Here is a 19,459-nt window from a genome sequence, read left to right on the forward strand (position 1 = left end):
TCATGGTATTCCCCATGGCATTCACCCCCAGGAACAGAGTGAGTAGGAGCCCATGGATGCCTTGGATGGGCACAAAGGATCGACCCCTACAGCATCCCCAAGATTTAACCCAGATACTCCCAACACCACCCCAATTACCCACCCTGGGTGCAGAAGCCAAACCAAGCTCTGCAGAACTGTGACAGAAGAGCCTGTGCCCACCATCCCAAACTCAATATCCTAAACCCTACCCAAGGCCCCAGCACCTCCAAGCCCACCACAAAGTCCTACGGATGAACCCACGGGAGTTATATTCCCACAGGGAATGAAAGAAGCCAAAAAAGCACAGTTGTTTTTTTGTCTTTTCCAATAGTCTCACTTTATTAGATACCACACCAAGAGAGGATGTTGTGCTGCATGCAGCGGAAGACTGGAGTATTTCTAGTTCCTGTGTAACATTTTCTTTTTCTCTTAATAGTTGTAAACTGATATTTTGCTGTAAAATCACTGCATGCGACTTTGAATGCAAACAGCAGTAGAAGAGGCTTTTATTTTTCTTCTTTTTGTTGTTGTTGTTGCTTTTCACCATTCCCAATCCAGATGTGCATGCTTTATTTACAACGAAAAGAAGTCATTCAGGGCAGAAATTACCATCAGAAAAACTGAGAAGAAGGTGGCAGAGACCAGGACCGTGGTTTGCACAATACTGAGGAGATTGGCAGGTTGCACTCGATTTTTGTGGGTGCAAAGAGATGGTTTGAGTATCCTTTGTCCGAAGGGAAAGCAGGCTGGACAGAGAATGGCAATACAGGACAGGGTCATGGCAACCTTAACTGAGTTGTTCTGCACCTACAAAGGAGGCTGGGCTGCTGCAGGGCTGGGGGACACTGAAGAATTCCTTAAAGAATGTTTTTTAAAGGTAATTTTACCCCAGTTACATGTTTCTCCAGCATAGCTCTGGGCCCAACTGCTGCTCTGAGATGAGCAGGGAGGTTTTGGCCAGATTCATCACCCTGGAAGGGAGAGGGCAGCATAGAATAATTAAGGTTGGAAATGACCTCAAAGATCAAGTCCAACCTTCGATCCTGGAGTCCAACCATCCCACAGCTGAACCAGCTCAGCCAGAGCAGTGAGGTTTCAGCACAGGACACAAAGGGAAACCATCCCAAAGAACAGGGTTGTTCCAGTCTGGCTCAGAGATCTCACTCTTGCCAGCACGGAGTCAAGAACTCCACGAAAGAAGGGTAAAATTTTCCAGTATCCTCTTCCAGTACACTCTTTGTGCCACAGGATGAGTCTGGGGTGATGGAAGAGGTCTCCCAGCTCAGGCTGGACAAAGCAGAGGATGCACAGGGTGGTTTAGGTTGGTTTTCCCCAGCTGGTGGTCCAAGGATGGGGAGAGTGGGAGCCGTGGGAGGCAACACAGACCTCCTTGGCTGTGTAGACCCTGGACTAGGCTGGGGCAGGGCTGCTCTGCAGCAGCAGCATTGCCCTGCACACGGAGGTTTGTGTCACCCCAGAGCTGGTGACACTGCTTGGCACAGAGCTACGGGGACGGTCAAGGAGGGTCAGCACTTGGAGGAAGTTCTGCTGGGGGAAAAAGACAATTTAAAGAAAATACCAAGAAAACAACTCCTCCAACTGAAAGGAAAGAGCTGCCCAGGCCACAGGACAGCTCCCCAGCTGACTGCAGCAGCAGGTGCATGTGGGGTCATGGACTGAAAGGGTTGAGGTTTCATACAACATGCTCAGTGTGTAGCCCACTGACAATATATTCCATAGTGCTTATTGTGCTACTATCAACTATGCTTGAGGTTGTCCAGAGCCAGCAAATGGTACTAAACCTGACCAGCATCAGTCTGAGAACACCTTTGCTCTCCTGCTATTGAGGACAGATTGAACAGCTCCAGGAGATAACTAAAGCGCAGGTTGAAGACAGTGGTTCTTGTGCAGAATTGGAAAAACAAAACAAAACAAAACCAAGACAACTGAAGTATGGAAGACCTCTACCTGTCCCAGCTAATTTCAGTAGTTGTGGTGTTTTGAAGCAATTCAAAGCAATAATCCTTGCACACAGCTACTTGGTGGGAAGTGTCATCTCCCCCAGCTTCCCTCCTGAGCGTGGTAAATGCTCAGCAGCAGGAGGGGTGGTCTGAGGGGGCCCAGGGACTGCCCTCAGGGCTCTGTCACTACTACACAGCTCAGAGGTGAAGAGGAGGTAGTCACAACCTTGAGACAACGGGTGGGCTCCTACAGCAACAGTGTTGTGAGTTCCTCGGGCAAAAGGAACCACGTGAACCAACCCAAACCTGCTTCCCCACCAGCACAGAGCTCCCTATTCCTCATAACTTTTATTGTGTTGTTGGTGGATCTTCTCAGCAAAGGGTGTGCCACAATATTGCTCAAGTGGACCAAACCAGAAGTAAAGCTCAAGCAGGACTCGCAGGATTACACCGGTGACACGGGCTTTGGCCTAATCATGACAACACAGGCACCAGGCGACGGTGACGACCCACACCAAAGCCAAAGAGCTTTTTCATTATTGCGACTGAGGTATCGATATCACACAAGCAGAATGGGCCGATGCTCCGACAACACCAGCACTCCACGCCCCAGTGCCTGGCAGGAGCACAGCCAGGTTGGCTGCCACACGTCCCACTGGGAGATACCAGAGCCAGTGGGATGAGCCAGAGGAGCAGAGGCTGGAGGAGCATCGGACACACAACGGGAACGCTACCACGGGGCGCGTGAGAGAGAGAGGAACAGTCAGGAGGGAACTATTGCTTGACAAAATTACACACCAGGGGGACTCAGTGACCTCCCTCCCAAAACAAAACAAAAAAAAAAAAACCAGAGGAAGAGAACATGAAAGATCTGGGTTGGTTTTCAGGCGGAGGTGAGGACAGAGGATGCTCAGAGGAGGCAGAAGAGCATCGCTGCCCTGGGACCAGAGGCTGTAGCAAGGCATGACTGCGCTGGAAGACGGACATCAGAGATCTACAGGGGCTTGGCAGAGGATGGGCTGTTGGGGAGGGCAGGGTAGCAGCTGCCTTTAATCACTGGCAACGTGGTTCTCGTTTTGGAGAGTGTGCCAGCGCTCAATCTTCTTGTCCTTGTTCTTCAAACATTCATACCAGTGTTTCAAGCGCTCGCCCTTGGCCGTAATGCCGAGCTGGCAACCGCCTGGGAGACAGGGAGAGAGGAGACACGGCATTCAGAGGAGATGCTGATGTTCCAGTAAACCCCTCCAGAGGGACAGAACTCACATTTGCAACAGTTTTTCCACCTCCTGGAGCAAAAACCTCATGGCAAAACCCCGAGACGCTTTGCTTGCCCAAAAGGCCTCCCGGGATGCTGGAGATGGGGCAGCACAGCGGGTGCAGCGCATGTGGTGGTCTGATACAAGCACCCTAGTAGTTTCCATGGTCCCACTGGGGTTCCTCACTAGGGCAGGTGACCTAGACACCCCTCCCACACAGCAAACACTGTCTTGGGCACCAAAAAACACACCCCAGAGTGCAGAGATTTTCAGCTCACCAATGTAGTCGTTGGATTTTCCGATGTCGTAATCCCAGACAGAAATGTCCAGTGACTTCTTGGCCAGGTCGCTGTGCTTTATGTCATAGAAGAACTCCTGCAGAAGGAGAAAAACACACGTCATGCAAAGCATTCCAGGAAAACACCTCCCAAAACCTGCAGCTAAGGGATTGCACATGTTCTCTGTGCAGCCTGGATTCAAAATCCAGTGAGAGAAGAGTTAAAATGAACACAGGGAAAATGCTCCTTCCCTGTAGCACCTCTTCTCTCAGGATCACAGGAGCTGAGTGCACTCCTTGTACCCATGTGAGCCCTTTCCAGGTGTCCCATCAAAGCAGAACACGTGGTGGGACCCCAGGGGTGCCCATCCCACCCACACCCGCAGCCAGGGCGACACAGAGTCAGCAGCATCAGCAGCAGGGAGGCTTCAGGGTGTGTGTTCTGCCTGGCCCCATGGCAAAGTCATTCCCAAAATACTCCTGGACATAGAAGTGGGAAAGGAGTCTGAGCAAGGAATCAACCCTCAGAGAGTTTGTCTTCCACCTCCTCCATACAACACAGCAATTAGCTAAATTGATTTATTAATATAAAAAAAATTGATCCATCCCTACCTCGTTAAACTCGGGATTCAACGTTTTCTTCTTAATCTGTGTCTTGTGCTTGGCCTTTTTTCCCATATCAGGTTTCAGCCAACTGAGGGCAACAGAAAACAGCTCAAAACTCAAATGTAGGAACAGTGGGAGCTTATAAGCTTAAAAAGTGAGTTTCTGTGCTAGAAAAAAAAGGCACTGACTATATTTATTTAAGGCCAGTCTCCCCACCTTCTAGAGGAGGTGGGAAGAATGTGGGGCTGGGGCTGGGCAGCCTGGATGGAGATCCAGAATTGAAATTAATTGGATCCATGTTTGAAGTTTATTTTAAAATACAAATTCACCTTCTTATGCTTGTGGAAATGGAAAATATAAAAAAAAAATAAAAAGAGACTGAGAAGGAAAACTGCTCAGTTCCACCTCAGCTATAAAGAGATGTGCAAAATGTTCAACACAAGAGTTATTGAAGGAGTTTTAGGGAGAACAGAGTTTTTTTTCTGAAGGTAAAGAGAAAACAGCAATGACAACAACACCAGCAATGGCTGCAGGGTCCTCTCTGTGTCACAGTTTATGAGGTTGGAGTTAGAACAACTTTATTCTCCCATGTTCCCAGGAGCCACCCAACCACTGGAGACAGGGATAGACGAGATGATCCCTGGGCTCCCAGCTTCACCCAGCACGTGGGATTATGGGGCAGGAAGTGGGGCATGGAGGGACATAGAGCCACCCCTGCCCTGCAGCCACAGTGGGGCAGAGATGGAGAGAGAAGGACCCCGTGCTCTCCTTGACATGAGATGTTGGGTCAAAGGTTGGACTCGATGATCTTGGAGGTCTTATCCAATGATTCAGTGATTCTACACGAGGTGACCACTGGATCTGGGCATTTGGGGACCTACAGGGAGCGAGGAACCAAGGGCTGGGCCAGTCTCACAGAGCTTTCAGCCGCAGTGGGGGCACCTCCACCGTGCACAGTCACTGCTGGTGGACAGCTCCTCCTGCACCAGGTCTGCAGCGGTTTTGGAAGGAATTCCCAGCCCGCCAGCTGCTGCCCAAGGACAGGAGGTGGCTCTGTGCCCCTGTGTTACAACCCCGAGCCGTCCCCAGGGCTCACTCACAGCTTCACGAAGGGGTCGGAGTAGCCGTTGGCGTCCATGGCCGCCAGGTGCACGCAGCGCACGATGCCCACGATGAGCCCGCCCTGCTGGGTGCTGTACATCAGGGACACCAGGATCTTCCCGCGCTCCTCCACGTCCCCACCACGATCTACCTGCGGGAGGAACAGACCAGAGATGGGGACAGGGGGGCTGAGCCAGGAAGATGTCAGGGGCAGAGCAGATGAGGCAAGGAGGAAAAGAGGGAACCTCCTTCTCCGTGAGGGGTGGGAGAACAGGCTCACACACAGGAGACGGTGCGGGAAGCATGCAGGGAGCGCGTTGTCCTGCAAGGACTTACCTCCTCTTCATACAGAGCCATCCCACGGGATGCACCCGTTGTTCCAGCACGTTTTGTCTTGGATGGGAAAGGGAAAAAGAGACTGCCATGAGTGACCACAGCTGGGATAGAGCTCTGGGAGCCCAGTCCAGCACCTTCGCTGGGCTCAGGAATGTCCATCTGCTCCATCAACCTTCACCTCAGCAGATTCAACACTGGGGAGCAGAGCTCAGGGACGGAGCAACCTGCCCTCTCCTCCACAGTGACTGCGCCAACAGGAGAGGTCTCCAGAGTCAATTCCCCTGGATTCCCACCACACTCTTATCTCCTGGGCTGGATGTGTCGTATCAGCCCAGACACAGGTGGGAATCTGGCTCCTAAAGGTGCCAATGAAGTCGGGCACGTCAGCTCCAACCCCAAACCCACCCCAACCTCCCTCACGTGCCATTTGTTTGCAACCCCAACACGAAGGGCAGCAGAAGGAAATCCCTCAGGCACTCACCGGTATTACTCTCTCCAGGCAGATGTTGAAGTTCTTTTTCTGATTCGCTTTGAGTTTTTTCAAGGCAACTCGAGTTTCTCCAATGAACTCGTTGTGGCCAAATTTGTCTTCATCACACACAGAGATCCTGAAGGGAAGAGGAGAAGGTGGAACATCGACCAGGCTGGAGCAGCACCTCACTCTAGAGCTAAACCCACCCCTGCAGGGGCTCTGCTGGGGGTGTGGACCAAGAAGAGCCCCCCTAAAACCACCTTCCATCTATCTCTCCTCTGATAAGAGGAGGAAGAAAACCTGGTTGAAACTTCTGGTTGGCCAAAAAAAAAAAAAAAAAAAATCAACATTTTTAATAGCTGCTCTGGGATAGGGTAGGACATCAACAGTGGAAAGGTGGAAATTTTCTGTAGGAAGTATAACACCAAAAATTTTTAGAGATTATTTAAGTAGAGCATCCTAATATTTTGCTGGGATATTGTTCGATCAGCAGAGATACACAATATGCACATATAACACACCAATAAGAATTACAGTGATGCCAATAATTTAGTATCAAATTACAGGGTCAAAATGCCCTTTTCTCCTGTTAAAAGGACCATCCAAATCAGAAAGTTCATCGCGATTTTTAACCAAAACCTCTGCATTTCCAGGTGCCCCATCACCCCCTGCACTTTGCTGCCAGTGCTCTCCTCCACGTGAGGAGCCCCACAGTCCCCATCCCCCCCCTCCATGGGATCCCAGGCTCCTCCACTTGCCTGAGGGTTTTCCTCTGCATGTCCTCGTCCGTGATGCCGTGGTACACCAGGGTCTCGTTCCACACGGGGTTGCGGGTGTTGCGCAGCGTCTTCGTCCTCAGCTTGTTTGACTGCAACGGCAAACAAACCACGCCATAACTACACCCCTGAACCCCTCCCCACCGAAATCCCAGCTCCTGGCAGAGATGCTCCATCCCATCTGGCTCACAGGGGGTTGTTTGGCTGGGTTGTGCTGGTGAGGCATCAGCTCCAGGCGAGCATCACCAGCCCAACGAGGTGGACCTTTACAGGAGTGCCAGGGACTCGGTGACACGTGGGGGCCAGGGCAGCCTTCACTGCCCGGTTTTGGTCACTCTCTGGGATCTCTTCCCACAAGGACACTTGTACAAGGAAGAAGGTGCACAGGGCAGGCTGTGGGGGCTCAGGTCATGGCTCTCGTGGTCTAAAAAAGGTGGTAGCTGGGGAATCGAGGAGCTCTGCCACATGGTCATGCATCTTTCACAAACACGTTAAACATTAAAAAATACTTTAAAAAAATCAGCTGAGGAGAGCAACAGAAATCAAAGCAATTCCCAAGATCACAACACCTTGATTTACTCTGCACAAGATCAGAAACCCCACATACATAAAAGCAAACCTGTAAATATCAATCCCATGGGTTTACTTTCTGTTTTCCCCTTGTTTTACTCTTAGTTCCTCTGAGCAAAAAAATGCTGCAGGGAAAAAGCTTTGCACCCCCTGAGCACCTGCTGGGGCAGTGCTGGTCACCCTTTCCTCCAAGGTTGCTCCACTAAGATCAGTTTGGCTGGGTTGGGCAAGGAGATTTCCAGGGATTTCCATGATGGAACCAGAGTCTCCTCAATGGTTCTCTCCTCACAGCTCTAACAAGGACATGCTGCAGCTACAAAGCAAATGGGTAGTTCAAACTCTGGCAATAAATAGATTCTTGGTCGGATGTTTTGTGATGCATTAACAGTGTTGACTCCTCTGGAGCGTCCTTTCATCCCTGAGCAGATTCCTGCCTGCAGGATGAGCTGTTCCTCGGGTCTGGGAGAGCATCTGTGAACATCACCACTGTTCAGAGACACCCCCAGGGGGAAACAGCAGCAGTGAGTGAGAAATCAAGGGGGAAAATCTGATGCAAGGAAGGGGCCTGAGGGGGCTCTGAGAAACCTCTGCTCCATCCCAGCCCAAAATGCACCAAACCAGGCAAAGCCTCACCTTGCTGGCTCCGGGCAGGAGGTGCAGCTTCACGTAGGGATCAGCCAGGCCATTGGAGTCCATCGGTTTTAAGCCCTAAAAGATGATTAAGAGAACATGGCACATGAATCCTCCTTCAGCTGAGCCAGGGAACAGAAAAAGCTGCCCATGAAGCAACTCAGCAAAGAGAAGACATGTTCAGTGAACCAAGAGCCTCGTTCTCTGCCCCGAGCAGTCGTGGGTGCCACGATGTGCTGAAGCATCAGACTCACTCGAGGAAAAATCATAGAATTACAGAACCACAGGATGGTTTGAGTTGGAAGACACTCCAAATATTACCAAGTTCTAACCTGCCATGGGCAGGGACACCTTCCATCAGACTTGTCCAACCTGGCCTTGAACGGTTCCAGGCATGGAGCAGCCACAGCTTCTCTGGGAAGCCATCCCAGTGCCTCATCACCTTCACAGATTTCTTGGATCCACTCAAGGAAAAGCACCCCAACTTTCCCCAGCCAGAAGCAGTTGTGCCAACAGGGCCAGGCTGGATCTCCCAAGGAAGCAGCCTCTGTCAGCAGCCACACGGCTTCCATCCCATCATACCAGAGAAACCAGGAGCCAGACGGACTTAAACTGGGGACAAAATGGGAAAAAAGAGGAGCACTTACCTTGGCCTTGATGAGGGTGCAGTGCAGGGAGCTGTTCTCCTGGTCATAGAGCAGGCTGAACTCCAGAGCTCCCAGCGTGGCTGACAGAGAGGGAGAAGGAGTTGGAAACAGAACCTCGTTAAAACCCCAGCCAATAACTGCATTTAATCAGCCCCGATTAGTAATAATTAGAAAGATTTGTGGGTCAAATGTACAAGCTGTTTAATGCACATGAGACTGGGCTGGCACTGGCAAAACTGCGCTGGTCAGGAGCTCTGGTCAAAGCCTTGTGGAGGAGGGACTGCCCAGGGAGGGCAGCCTGGAGCTTTGGAGCTGAATTCAGTGTTCACCAGGCAGAGCAGGAGTAACCCTACAAACCCTTCCCACAGCAATGCCACCCTGAGATCATGTTCCAGCCCAGGGACAGCATCTCCTCCCAAGGCTGGGAGTCAGTGCTTGGTTCCCAAAATGGGAGAAACCAACTCAGGCTTGTCTTCATGTGATCACCACGGAAATACAACAGGGATGAAGAGAAGGCACAGAACCTCAGCTGGGTCCAGCTGCTCCTACCCGAGCACCTGCTCCTGGCCCTGAGCAGCTCTTCCCACCCAGGATGCTCTCCACAGATGCTCACCCTCCTGCAGCAAATTCCCTTTCTTTTAGGGGAGCAAATGGCTGAACACCCAGATCTCAGGGTGCAAAGGGACTGCAGCCACCAAGCCCTTCCTACAGACAGGCCAGTGGTGTTCCTCAGAGCAAGGGATGCTTGGATGGAAAGAGGCAGCTGCCTTAGGGACTTCAATATGGAAACAGGAAGGTGATGTAGGCTCAGAGCCTGAATCATCACATCAGAGCTCAGTGTTTGGTGCGAAACCAGCTAAAGATTCCGAGGGCTGCACGAACTGCACTGAGCAGGGACAGCCTACGTGATGCTGCCCCCACCACAGGGATGCAGAGTTCCCCAAGGATTCTCCCGGCCGGAGACCCACCACCTCACAGTGAGAGTCAGGCTCCCCCAGCAATCATCTCCTCAAATTCCCACGTTTCCCAAAGAACACCTCCCTCCCTTCCATGCACCCTGGGTACGTACTGCCCTCATCGGAGTCGTAGCTGTTGGCATCCTCCTCCTCCTCCTCCCGGGGCTGCTGCTGCTGCCGCTGCGGGGCTGCGGGTGTGGGGGGCTGCTGGAAGGCGGGGGGCTGCCAGGCCGGCCTCTCCTCCCTGGCGGGGGGCGCGGCGTAGCCCCCTCCTCGCTCCTCCCTGGCGGCGGCGCGGGCCGGCTCTGAGGGTCCCAGCGGTGGGCTCGCTGCGGGAGGGACCCCGTTAGCCCCCGGTGGGCTCTGCCCCCCCAGCCCCTCACAGACAGCCCTGTCTTACCTTGTCTCTCCTGGAACCGCCCGCCCGCCCCGGGGCCCGGCCTCGCTGCTGCCGGCGGCGCTGGGGACAAACACAGCATCAGCAGGGGGTCACTGGGAGGTGCCTCCATCACTCTCCCCGCCCCAGCACCGCAACTCCACAAACAGGGTATTGGGGTGCCCTCAGGGACTGTTCCTGGCTGCATCCCCATCACATCCTACCTGCGGGGGCTGCTGCCGGAGCGGGACCAGCAGCGGGTCCGGCAGTGGCTGGTGGGGGCGGCCGCGGGGCTTGAACGGAGTTGGTTCTCTTCACACCTGCAAGGAGGGGACAGAAGCAGCACAGACAACCCTTAGACAGCTGTCAGCCCTGTGCCCCCCAGCCCTCTCCCCCAAAGGGTGCAGAGGCAGGCACAGGGATGCAGGAGCACAGTTCTCACCAGGGCTCCTGCTGACGCCGCTCTCGGCACCGTAGTCCCGGCTCTCGGTGTCCCCACCGGTGTCCTCGCTGCCACACGGACCCGCCCGGCCCTCGGCCGGCCTGCGGCTCCCCCTGGGGGATGCTGTAGTGTCGCTGCCTGCGGGAGAGGGATAAAGTCAGCAGTGAGGCTGGAAAACCAACTCCAGCCCTGGGAGAAGCCCAGTCTGAGTGTCAGCGAGAGGAGAAGAGAATGGGCACAGCTACTACAGCATCACTGCCAGAGCTTTGGGGTCTGCAGTAGGAGGGCTCTGCACCATCAAACCTGCACACAGTGGTCAGGAAAGCCCAAAGGACACATCAAACCATGGGAACACCAAGAGATGCAGAAATCCCATGGGAAAACAAGGCCAGAGGCATCCATCACCTAGTCCTCAGCACCCATCAAACCCCTAAGGCATCACAGCTCCACAGCCCCCAGGACAAGGGGGATCATATTTTCCTTTTGTTGATCATCTTCCATTTATTAAAGAGACAAGGGTGGCAGCTGCCTCTGCCTCTCACTTCCATCACCCAGCAGATAAATCCCAGCCACACACTCCAGGGTGCCCAGAGCGCTCCGTGGTGACAAATTGCAACCCACGGATGTGATGGAAAAGGTCCCGGCGCTCACCTGGCTGGCACTGGAGATGCCAGGTATAAATCTTGCCTGTGACATAAATGGGATGTTTCTCCTTGGCTGGGCTCTCAGGGTCACCGGAGAAAGCGAAACGCAACAGATTGTAGGTGGGGGAGAGGAGGGAGGGAAAAACACCGGGATGCTGAAGAGCAGGGAGGAATGGAAACGAGCATCCAGGCCCAAGGAGCCCCGTGGTGCAGAAATAGCAGTGCAATAAATAATTTTCCAAGGGAGCTTTAGGAAAATCATGGGCACGGCATGAGCATGCTGAGCACTGCGAGGGACCTGCAGAGCTGGCAAAGCCTCCCTGACTTGCAGGAGCCAGAGGCTCAAGAAAAGCTGCCTCTTGTGGGGCTGGGAAGTTTAACAGCACCAGCTACTGTCGTGATTAAATGGTCTTAATGAAGTGGTTTCCCCAAGTGCTGCTGCATGGGAAGGGGAAGATCATCAGCTGGGAGCACCAGGCTGGGCACAGGCTCGTCTGGAGCTCCCCACTGGGCTGTGACTAAACCTGGGTGCCCACAGTGAGTGCCCTCCCATGGGGCTCACCCCAAAACACCACCCAGACACATAGGATGTGTCTCCATCGTGTGGGGTGAAGGAAGCACAGCTCAGAAAAAGGCTGTGCCACCAACAGGGAGCCACAACTGCTCCCACCTTAATGATTGTCCAGCCAGGAGCAGGTGGTGTTGGAGGGGGGCCCAGAATCCTCAGCACCTCAGCACTCTGATGTGGAACTGTGAAAATGCAGGATATTACTCAAAATTAACTCTCAGTGAGACCTTCTTGGTCTCTCCAACTCCCTGATGGGAGGCTGGAGCCAGGTGGGGTCAGACTCTGCTCCTGGGGAACAAGGGACAGGATAAGAGGAAACAACCTCAGGTTGTGCCAGGGGAGGTTTAGGTTGGATATTAGGGCAAATTACTTTCCTGAAAGCGTTGTCTAGCCCTGCCACAGGTGCCCAGGGTAGGGGTGGAGCCACTGAAGGGATTTAAAAGACATATAAATGTGACACCTGGGAACGATTGGACTCAGTGGTGTTAGAGGGCTTTTCCAAACTAAATTATTCCATGGTTCTAAGTGGTGCAGGGGGCAAGGTATTACCATAAAAAAATCCCAGTGAATCCCCCCTTTCTCTGCCTCCCATGCACAGCACCAGCCTGGGCACAGCTCTGTGCTGGTGCCCTTCTGTGGGGGAAACCAGAGCAGCTCAGCTGCTCCACCCGCTGCAGACATGCACAAGCCCCCACAAGCCTCCAGGAGTTTCTCCGGGAGGTTTTCCAAGGACTGCAGTTAAATAAGCAGAAAATCTCCTGCCCCTCACAGCAGGACCCACCACCCACAGAGGCAGCTCCGCTCAGCGCTGGAATCGCAGCCTCTCAGCCCCGGCGTGTGCAGGGGGTGGGCAAGCCCAGGAATAACTCAGTCCCCGCGTGGTGGGCGGCAGCAGCGAGGAGAGGTCCTGCTGCAGCCTGCCATGGGAAACTGCGGGAAAACGCCGTGGGAGTGGAGGGAGGGAGAGAGGGGGCTCAGCACAGGTGGCACCGGGACAGCGGCACGGGGAGGGGGCGAAGGCCGGTGCTTACCCTCGGTGTCCAGCTCGGCTGGGGGGGGCCCGGCCTCCGCCTGGCCTTGGGGGCACAAACAGAGCGAGAAGGGGTGAAGCTGCAGCCCACACTCCCCCCGACACCAACCCTTATTTCCCTTTTTGTTCTTACTTTTTTCCCAGGTTTCTCCCTCACCGTGTTCATACCCAGGCACTGCCCAATCTCCTGATCCCCACCCGGGGCTGCCTTGCTGAGGGATGTTCCTGCAATCCCCTCCATCCCGACGTGGACAGCCCGGATAAAACCTCCACAGGCAGGGAGGGCAGCGGGGACCATTTCTATGCCCTTTAGGACACAGGCAGCAGCCACAGGACTGCTCTGGTGCTTTTTCCTAGGATTTTCCCATGCCAACAAAATGTGGAGAGACCCAATACCACACTGGCAGCACCCCTGGCAATGCAGGGGGTCAGCACCCGCTGTCACCTACCTCGGGTGGGTGCCCGGGAGGACAGTTTGGGGTCCGGGGTGGGTGGCTCTGCCGGGCTGGGCTCGCTCGGGGCTTGGGGTGCCTTCTTGCTGACAGGCATCGGCTGGGGCAACATCTGCTTGGGCAAACCCTTGAAGAACCAGGCACCAGAACGCTTCCACACCTGGGGGAGCAGGGAGAGGGCTGGCATCCACGTCTCAGGAGGGATCCTGGGGGCTTCATCCCCCTGCACCAGCAGGTGGAGGACTTGCAACTCCACATGCCCACCCTTCAGCCCATGCTGCTAATTAATTAACTCTTTGGCTCATGCTGCAGGGAGTCAATCTCTGCCCACAGCAGCCTCTGCGACACCAAAACTTTGGTTTGGACAAACAAATGTCACTTTGTGTAGAAAACAAGACCCTGACGTAAGAACCAGACTCGAACAGCCGGGCAAGGCTTAGTGGTGCTGAAAATCCCTGGGAGCTTGAGTTGGTCCCATCTGGGAGGTCTGGGGTGGGGACAGTGCACAGGGTGACACCAAGGGCAGGGACCATATCCACGGGGCAGGGGGAGCCCGGGGGTCAGTCCATACTCACCTCCCGCTGCTCACTGCAGATCTTGCAGAGCCAGATGGCGTGGGGCCGGTTGTTGGTGGTCTGCACCCCGCACTTGGTGCAGACGTTCTGCAGGGAAAACGAAGTTCTGGCCACCGCAAGGTCCCACCACAGCAGCACCACCAGTGGGAGGTTAATGAGGGCTGCTTAACGAGAGCTCTCCCAGCACAAGCACCAGTGAGCACAGAAACCCTTGGAGACGTCCTCTCCCACGCGTGGAGGGATGTGAGGCTACAGAAACACGTCCCCAAAGACCGAGGTTCCCCTGGGCTGAGATGCTCTCCCAGATTTGTCAGTAAAACCTTCCCCGAGGACTGCCCTGATGCTCTGTGTGAGCCACGTGTGGCAAAGCAAACTCCTCCTTTCCTCCCCACACAGAGCACTCTCTGAAAACACCGGTCCCATTTGCAGCCTACGCGAGGACCCAGAGCCCAACATCCCACCAGCTCCCCCAGGGATGTGGGAAATCGCTGAGCTCACCCCCCTGGATTCAGAGTACACCCATCCCATCCTCCTTTCTCCCTGCTCAGAGCTGCAGGAGCTCCACCCTGCTGGACCCCCTCGCTCACAAGCACCAACAGCATTCAAAATTATACTTTCCAACTGATAAGAGCCTGAAATCACAAAATAAAATGAATTAACAATCCCTGAGCCAGCCAGTCCACGTGGCATCCCTGCAGCAGGTTCCTGCAGTCAGGAACGATTGCTGGGGGATTCCTTGGGGGCCACAGGCTGTGGGGATCAGGGATGAGCTCTGAGGGTCCGGAGGGTGCAGAGCACAGGGAGGGGTCTCACCTTCTTGCAGTCCTCACACACGACACAGGCAGAGCCACGCGGCCCCAGCTGCTCCCCACACAGGATGCAGCGGTTCACCCCGTCCCCCAGCACGCTCCGGCGCATGTCCTCCAGCCTGGTCATCAGCCTCCTGGCAAAGAGGGGACAGGGAATGTCAGGAAAGGCTCAGGATATTGGGGCCAGGGTCCTGTTCTTGAGGGGCAGCCGCTGCCTTTGGTCTGGCCACTCCTTTGGCAGCTCCCAGTAGAGACTCTCCCCTTCCAACTATGGGAATGCAACCAGGGGAGAAGACATCCCAGTGGGATATAATACTCCAGCATGTCCTTTATACTTTATATTGCACAATATTAACTTCCACAGATGCAGCCAGAGAGCTGACACCAGCCCCAGCTCCACGAACACACATATGGAAATCCATCCAAGGCAGCACCTCTGCACGGAGCAGTTTGGCATCAGTGAAGCAGCTTTGTCCCCAGATGGAAACTTTTCCACCCAGTGACTGCCCACAAAGAGCTGCAAGAAATCCTGGAAGGGCTCTGGTAAGGACTGAATGAATTAATTAGCTTTCTTCTTAATTAAGGAAAAATATTGCCTGTAGTGGAAATTATGGAAATTCTTTCAATGAAATGCTAAAAGCCCACTGGAGAACAGGTTAGAAAAACACACCTGGATCCTGTAAAGGTAAAAAACCCCAAACAAACAGTTAGGGAAGGTCTGGAAAACCAGCATTGGCAAAAGGAGTTTGGGAAGCAGGAGGGAGCTGCCAGCATCGTACGCTCAGTTAACCCAGAATCCTGGCCCTAAAAATAGCACGAGAAGGGAAAAAGGATGCATTATTTATGCCATTCAGTGAGGAAGGAGCAGGAATGAAGGAAGGGAGGAGGAGATCCAAGCCCACCGGAGAGAGCAGCCCCTGAGGCCGCCATCCCCCCCGTCAGCCTGACCCAAATCCAACAGAGCCGTGAACACGGCGCGGCGTGAAAAACACCTGGCGTTGGAAAGACATTTTCCCATGTCTGATGACACCTTTGGATTTATGGTGACTCGGCTGCCAGCACCTTTGAAAGGCTCATAAACCACTTATGAGCTTCCCTTCCACACAGGGTGCCTCTGGTTTGGTGTCCAGCCACTTGCAAGACGGCTGGTATTCTGTGGGCTCCAAGGGGGAAAGATGAAGGAACAGCAGCAAGAGGGGGAAAAAATCATGCTTGGGTTGGGAAGGACCTTATAGATTGTTTAGTCCACTCCCTGCCATGGGCAGGGACACCTTCCACTATCCCAGGCTGCTCCAAGCCCCATCCAACCTGGCCTTGGACACTTCCAGGGATGGGGCAGCCACAGCTTCTCTGGGCAACCTGTGCCAGGGCCTCTCCACCCTCACAGGGAAGAATTTCTTCCTAAAATAGAGCTCTGTGGGATGTGCAGCCTAGCACAGCTCAGAAATTCATCACTGCAGCCAACAGGAGCATCTCAAAGCACTTCACCAGCCACCACATCAAGTCCAGTGTGGGGATGCAGCTCTGTGACTCCACAGACATTATCCAACCAAAGCCACATTGTCACATCATCTCAGTTGGGTGGGAGACAACAGCTCTGCTAAAACCCACCGGGGAATCTCCCACTCCTCCCCCTGGGCTCCAGGCTGCCAGTGTGGAGGTGCCTCCTGACGGTTCTTAATGAACCTGCACAGCCTGTTCCCAGCAGGGAGATGGGATTGCTGGGCTGGGTGGGCAGCAGCAGAGCCAGACGGAGCCAGCAGTGGGGAGGAATGGCTGTTTTCACAGTTGCAGTGTCACCAGACAGCAGATGGAGGAGTTCACAAGTTCCTTCAGTCTCCATCGCCCGCGGCTCCGGCAGCGACAGGACCACGGGGGCTCTAAAAACAGCAATTCTGGTTTGCAGCCTTTTGTTACAAAATAACATCCTTGGACCTTGGCGAGGGGTTTTCGTGCTTTCCCACTTCATGGAGAAGGTGCTCCAGTGCTGGGTGGAGCTTGGAGCAACCTGGTCTAGCAGGAGGTGCCAGGGGGTGGAATGAGATGAGTTTTAAGGTCCCTTCCAGCCCAAACTGTTCTGGGATTTACTCAAGAGAGGTGATTGTCCATCCCTACCCATCAGCACCCACCCTTGGTGCCTTCCCCATGGCACATTTTGCTGCAAACATGGAGCTCCCAGTGACTTCAGCAGAGCTGCCTCATCCCATAACCCCCAGCCAGCAGTATTCCAACAAAAACCTGGAAACTGGCTGTTCCCCAAGTTTTTCTTAAATAAGTGAAATGAATCCCAGCCCACTCAATGCAGGGTCCCCACCAAGAGCCCCCAGCAGCAAACAACCCACAACCTCCACCTTCTGTGGCAGCCCATCATTCCCACCTCACCAGGGGGAACATTTTTTGGGGGGAGGGGGGAAAGCCTTTCTTTTCCAAGCAGCAAAGCACAAGCACCTCCTGCAATCCCCCTCCCTCCGGCTGCGCCGCAAGAGCTCCAAGCAAAGCAGCTTCCCCTTGGAAATCTGCAAGCCCAAACAAACTTATTATAGAAACTAGAACAAATGGCACAATCAAAGGGATAAAAAAAAAAAAAAAAAGGAAAAAGCCTTTGCATTTCAAGAGATTCATTATTTAGCTGCAAAATCTCTCCCGGTCTCTCATTTAGCACAAGCGGCTCCTTAAGTGGTTTTTTAACCAGTGGAAGAGCTCAGCAGCCAGAACACACACCTGTGGCACCCACTGCAAGCCAAGCACATTTCCCTAATTAAAACATCCCTTCAAGAAGGAGAAACTGAGCTTTTCTTTTTTTTTTTTTTTTTTTCCCCCCACGATTCAAACCCTGCTGGGAGAGAAGTGGATAAAAAGTTAAATTTAAGTCCTGTGGCGAGCTTGGCAGAAAGAGCCCTGGGAAAGGGGGTGTTATGTGGAGACCCCTGGGCTGGGAAGCTCCTGATTAAGTAATAACTGGCAGCAAACAGCCCAGGTTTCTTTCCAGCTCCATCCAGCACCTCCAGAGCCCCATTTCCACACTGTCTCCCACCAATAACCAAGGGAAGGCCCGCTCTTGCCAAGCTTTCTGCCTTTCCCAAAGCTTTTCTCTCCCTTGGATATGATTTCTTTATCATCTTTATGGCCCTGCAGTTCATCCCTCTCCCTCACATGTCTGCAGGGCTACACATCTTCCACGCCATTATCTGCCCTACCAAGTGCCCATCCCTCTGGCCTCTGTAGGACTGGCTTCAAAGAGCAGGAAACATCCTTCAGATTGTTAAAACAGGGGGGAAAAAAGCCAAGAGAGGAGTAATTGAAGCTGGTGGCAGGGAGCTGGCTCAGCCCAGCACCCGGAGCCAGCCCTGTGGAGCGGGAGAACATCCATCACCCGCCAAAGAAATACGGATTAGTCACCGATGGGAGCAAGATAGGAGCAGCTGTATCTGAAATGCTCCACGTGCACCTGAGATAACAGCAATAAAACAGTCCCCCATAACATATTAACAACCCAGCCCCATAAATATGGTTTGGAAGAGGAAGGTGAGCAGCCCCAGAGCCCTGGAGTGGGCAGGGAAAGGCTCACTCGTGGTCACAGGAGACCTGTAAACATCTCCCATGGTCTGTGGCATCCCCACGGGGATGAGGGACCACCTCAGGCTGGGCTCAGTCCTAGGCACGATGGAACCGGTGATGGGTTTGGCAGTGTTGGGCTAATGGTTGGATTTGGTGATCTTGGAGGTCTTTTCCAACCTAAATGATCCCATGGGACTGTCAGTGCTGCAGCATTGGCATTTTCTCTTGGAGCAGGATCAGAGGGATGCAGAGAAGGACTGAGAGACACTGGAATTAAGTGCTGATGATCCCGGAAAACAAGACTTAACAGCAGGGCAGGCACACAAGAGTTTGTTGTGTTTAAATATTCATTGCCACTCAGAAGTTAATGGTAAGGATGTGCTTAATGGGTTTTGTGTCAGGGAGGACATTTAATGCTGTAAAGGGGGTGGGAAAAGGACCTGATCCAGGGCATGATGAGCCAGGTGCTCCCCAGCACCACGTGGGAACCAGCAGGGACAGGCTCAGCCACCAAAAAACCACCTCCATGGCCAAAAGAAACTCCAGTAGAACACAAAGGAGGTCACAAAGTGCCTCCAGAGTTAAGCACTGCTTTGCCTCCGTGGGGAAATCATGTGCCTTAAAGGGCTGAATATTAAATTAAGGCTAATTTTAATGGCATGAAAGAGACAAGAAAAGCAGCCAAGCTACAGATTAAAGAAAACATGATTAAAATTGGGATGGAAAATGAGAAGCAACTTTCCTCCCCTACAAGTTTGCAGGTAACTAAAGGTAAAGCACCATTCAGGCTTTTCCAGGCTGAGCCCTCACCATGGAGGGGAGATGCCCACAGAGGCCACAGGGACCTGTGTTTTCCCATTCCATGTTCATGTGCTTGCTGCCTCCCAGGATGTGTTACAGGAGGGCTGTTACTTTACAGGCTCCTCCTAGTCTTGGAAGTAAGAGAGGAAGATTTCTTTTTAGGGAAAAAACCCAACCAAAATCCCACAAAAGCTCAAGCAGCATGAGTTGTCTCCCAGCCATGAATCAACCTCATCTCCTTTAGGAGCTGGCATCTCAGGAGACATTCCTGTCTGTCTCCAGCAATCTCCCTGCCCTTCTCTGACCCTTAATTTTACTTTTATGTTGTCTGCACACAAGGAAGAAGAGCTGAGGCTGTGGTCCCCAGAGAGCTGGTCACCAAGGTTAATGACTTAATCCCCTGTGATTTCAGCCATCTGCTCTGGCATTATCCATGTGTCATCCCAGCAATAAGCAGCCAAATTAAAATGCAATCCTGCTCCAGAGCTGGTGTGCTCGGAGGAAAGGTGAGAGGCTGTGACCCATGGGGAGACAGTCAAGCCACTGCACTTTTGGAGGGGATACAGGAGCCATGTGTCACCTCACCCCTGGGAGA

General features: G+C 53.3%; 1 protein-coding gene across 3 annotated transcripts in view; it reads right to left on the reverse strand.

Annotated features, from left to right (window-relative positions):
- Nucleotides 1-328: 328 nt before the first annotated feature.
- RPH3A (rabphilin 3A) overlaps nt 329-19,459 on the reverse strand; it is a 32,286-nt gene continuing 13,155 nt past the window's right edge. For 2 of the 3 annotated variants that reach the window (XM_050318602.1, XM_050318601.1), the window contains exons 5-21: nt 14,510-14,639; nt 13,697-13,783; nt 13,119-13,281; nt 12,671-12,715; nt 10,428-10,565; nt 10,210-10,305; nt 10,010-10,069; nt 9,723-9,938; nt 8,654-8,733; nt 8,010-8,084; nt 6,789-6,898; nt 6,040-6,166; nt 5,559-5,615; nt 5,222-5,373; nt 4,128-4,209; nt 3,517-3,613; nt 329-3,162 (exon numbers count right to left, since the gene is read on the reverse strand). In XM_050318602.1, the coding sequence (XP_050174559.1) occupies nt 3,032-3,162; nt 3,517-3,613; nt 4,128-4,209; nt 5,222-5,373; nt 5,559-5,615; nt 6,040-6,166; nt 6,789-6,898; nt 8,010-8,084; nt 8,654-8,733; nt 9,723-9,938; nt 10,010-10,069; nt 10,210-10,305; nt 10,428-10,565; nt 12,671-12,715; nt 13,119-13,281; nt 13,697-13,783; nt 14,510-14,639 (1,846 nt within the window). In that variant the 3' untranslated portion in view covers nt 329-3,031. The remainder of the gene's footprint in view (nt 3,163-3,516; nt 3,614-4,127; nt 4,210-5,221; nt 5,374-5,558; nt 5,616-6,039; nt 6,167-6,788; nt 6,899-8,009; nt 8,085-8,653; nt 8,734-9,722; nt 9,939-10,009; nt 10,070-10,209; nt 10,306-10,427; nt 10,566-12,670; nt 12,716-13,118; nt 13,282-13,696; nt 13,784-14,509; nt 14,640-19,459) is intronic. The other variant, XM_050318603.1, reaches the window with a different exon arrangement.

This window comes from Myiozetetes cayanensis, unplaced genomic scaffold (assembly GCF_022539395.1).
Source record: "Myiozetetes cayanensis isolate MyiCay16 unplaced genomic scaffold, myiCay2020 scf21, whole genome shotgun sequence".
NCBI lineage: Eukaryota > Metazoa > Chordata > Aves > Passeriformes > Tyrannidae > Myiozetetes > Myiozetetes cayanensis.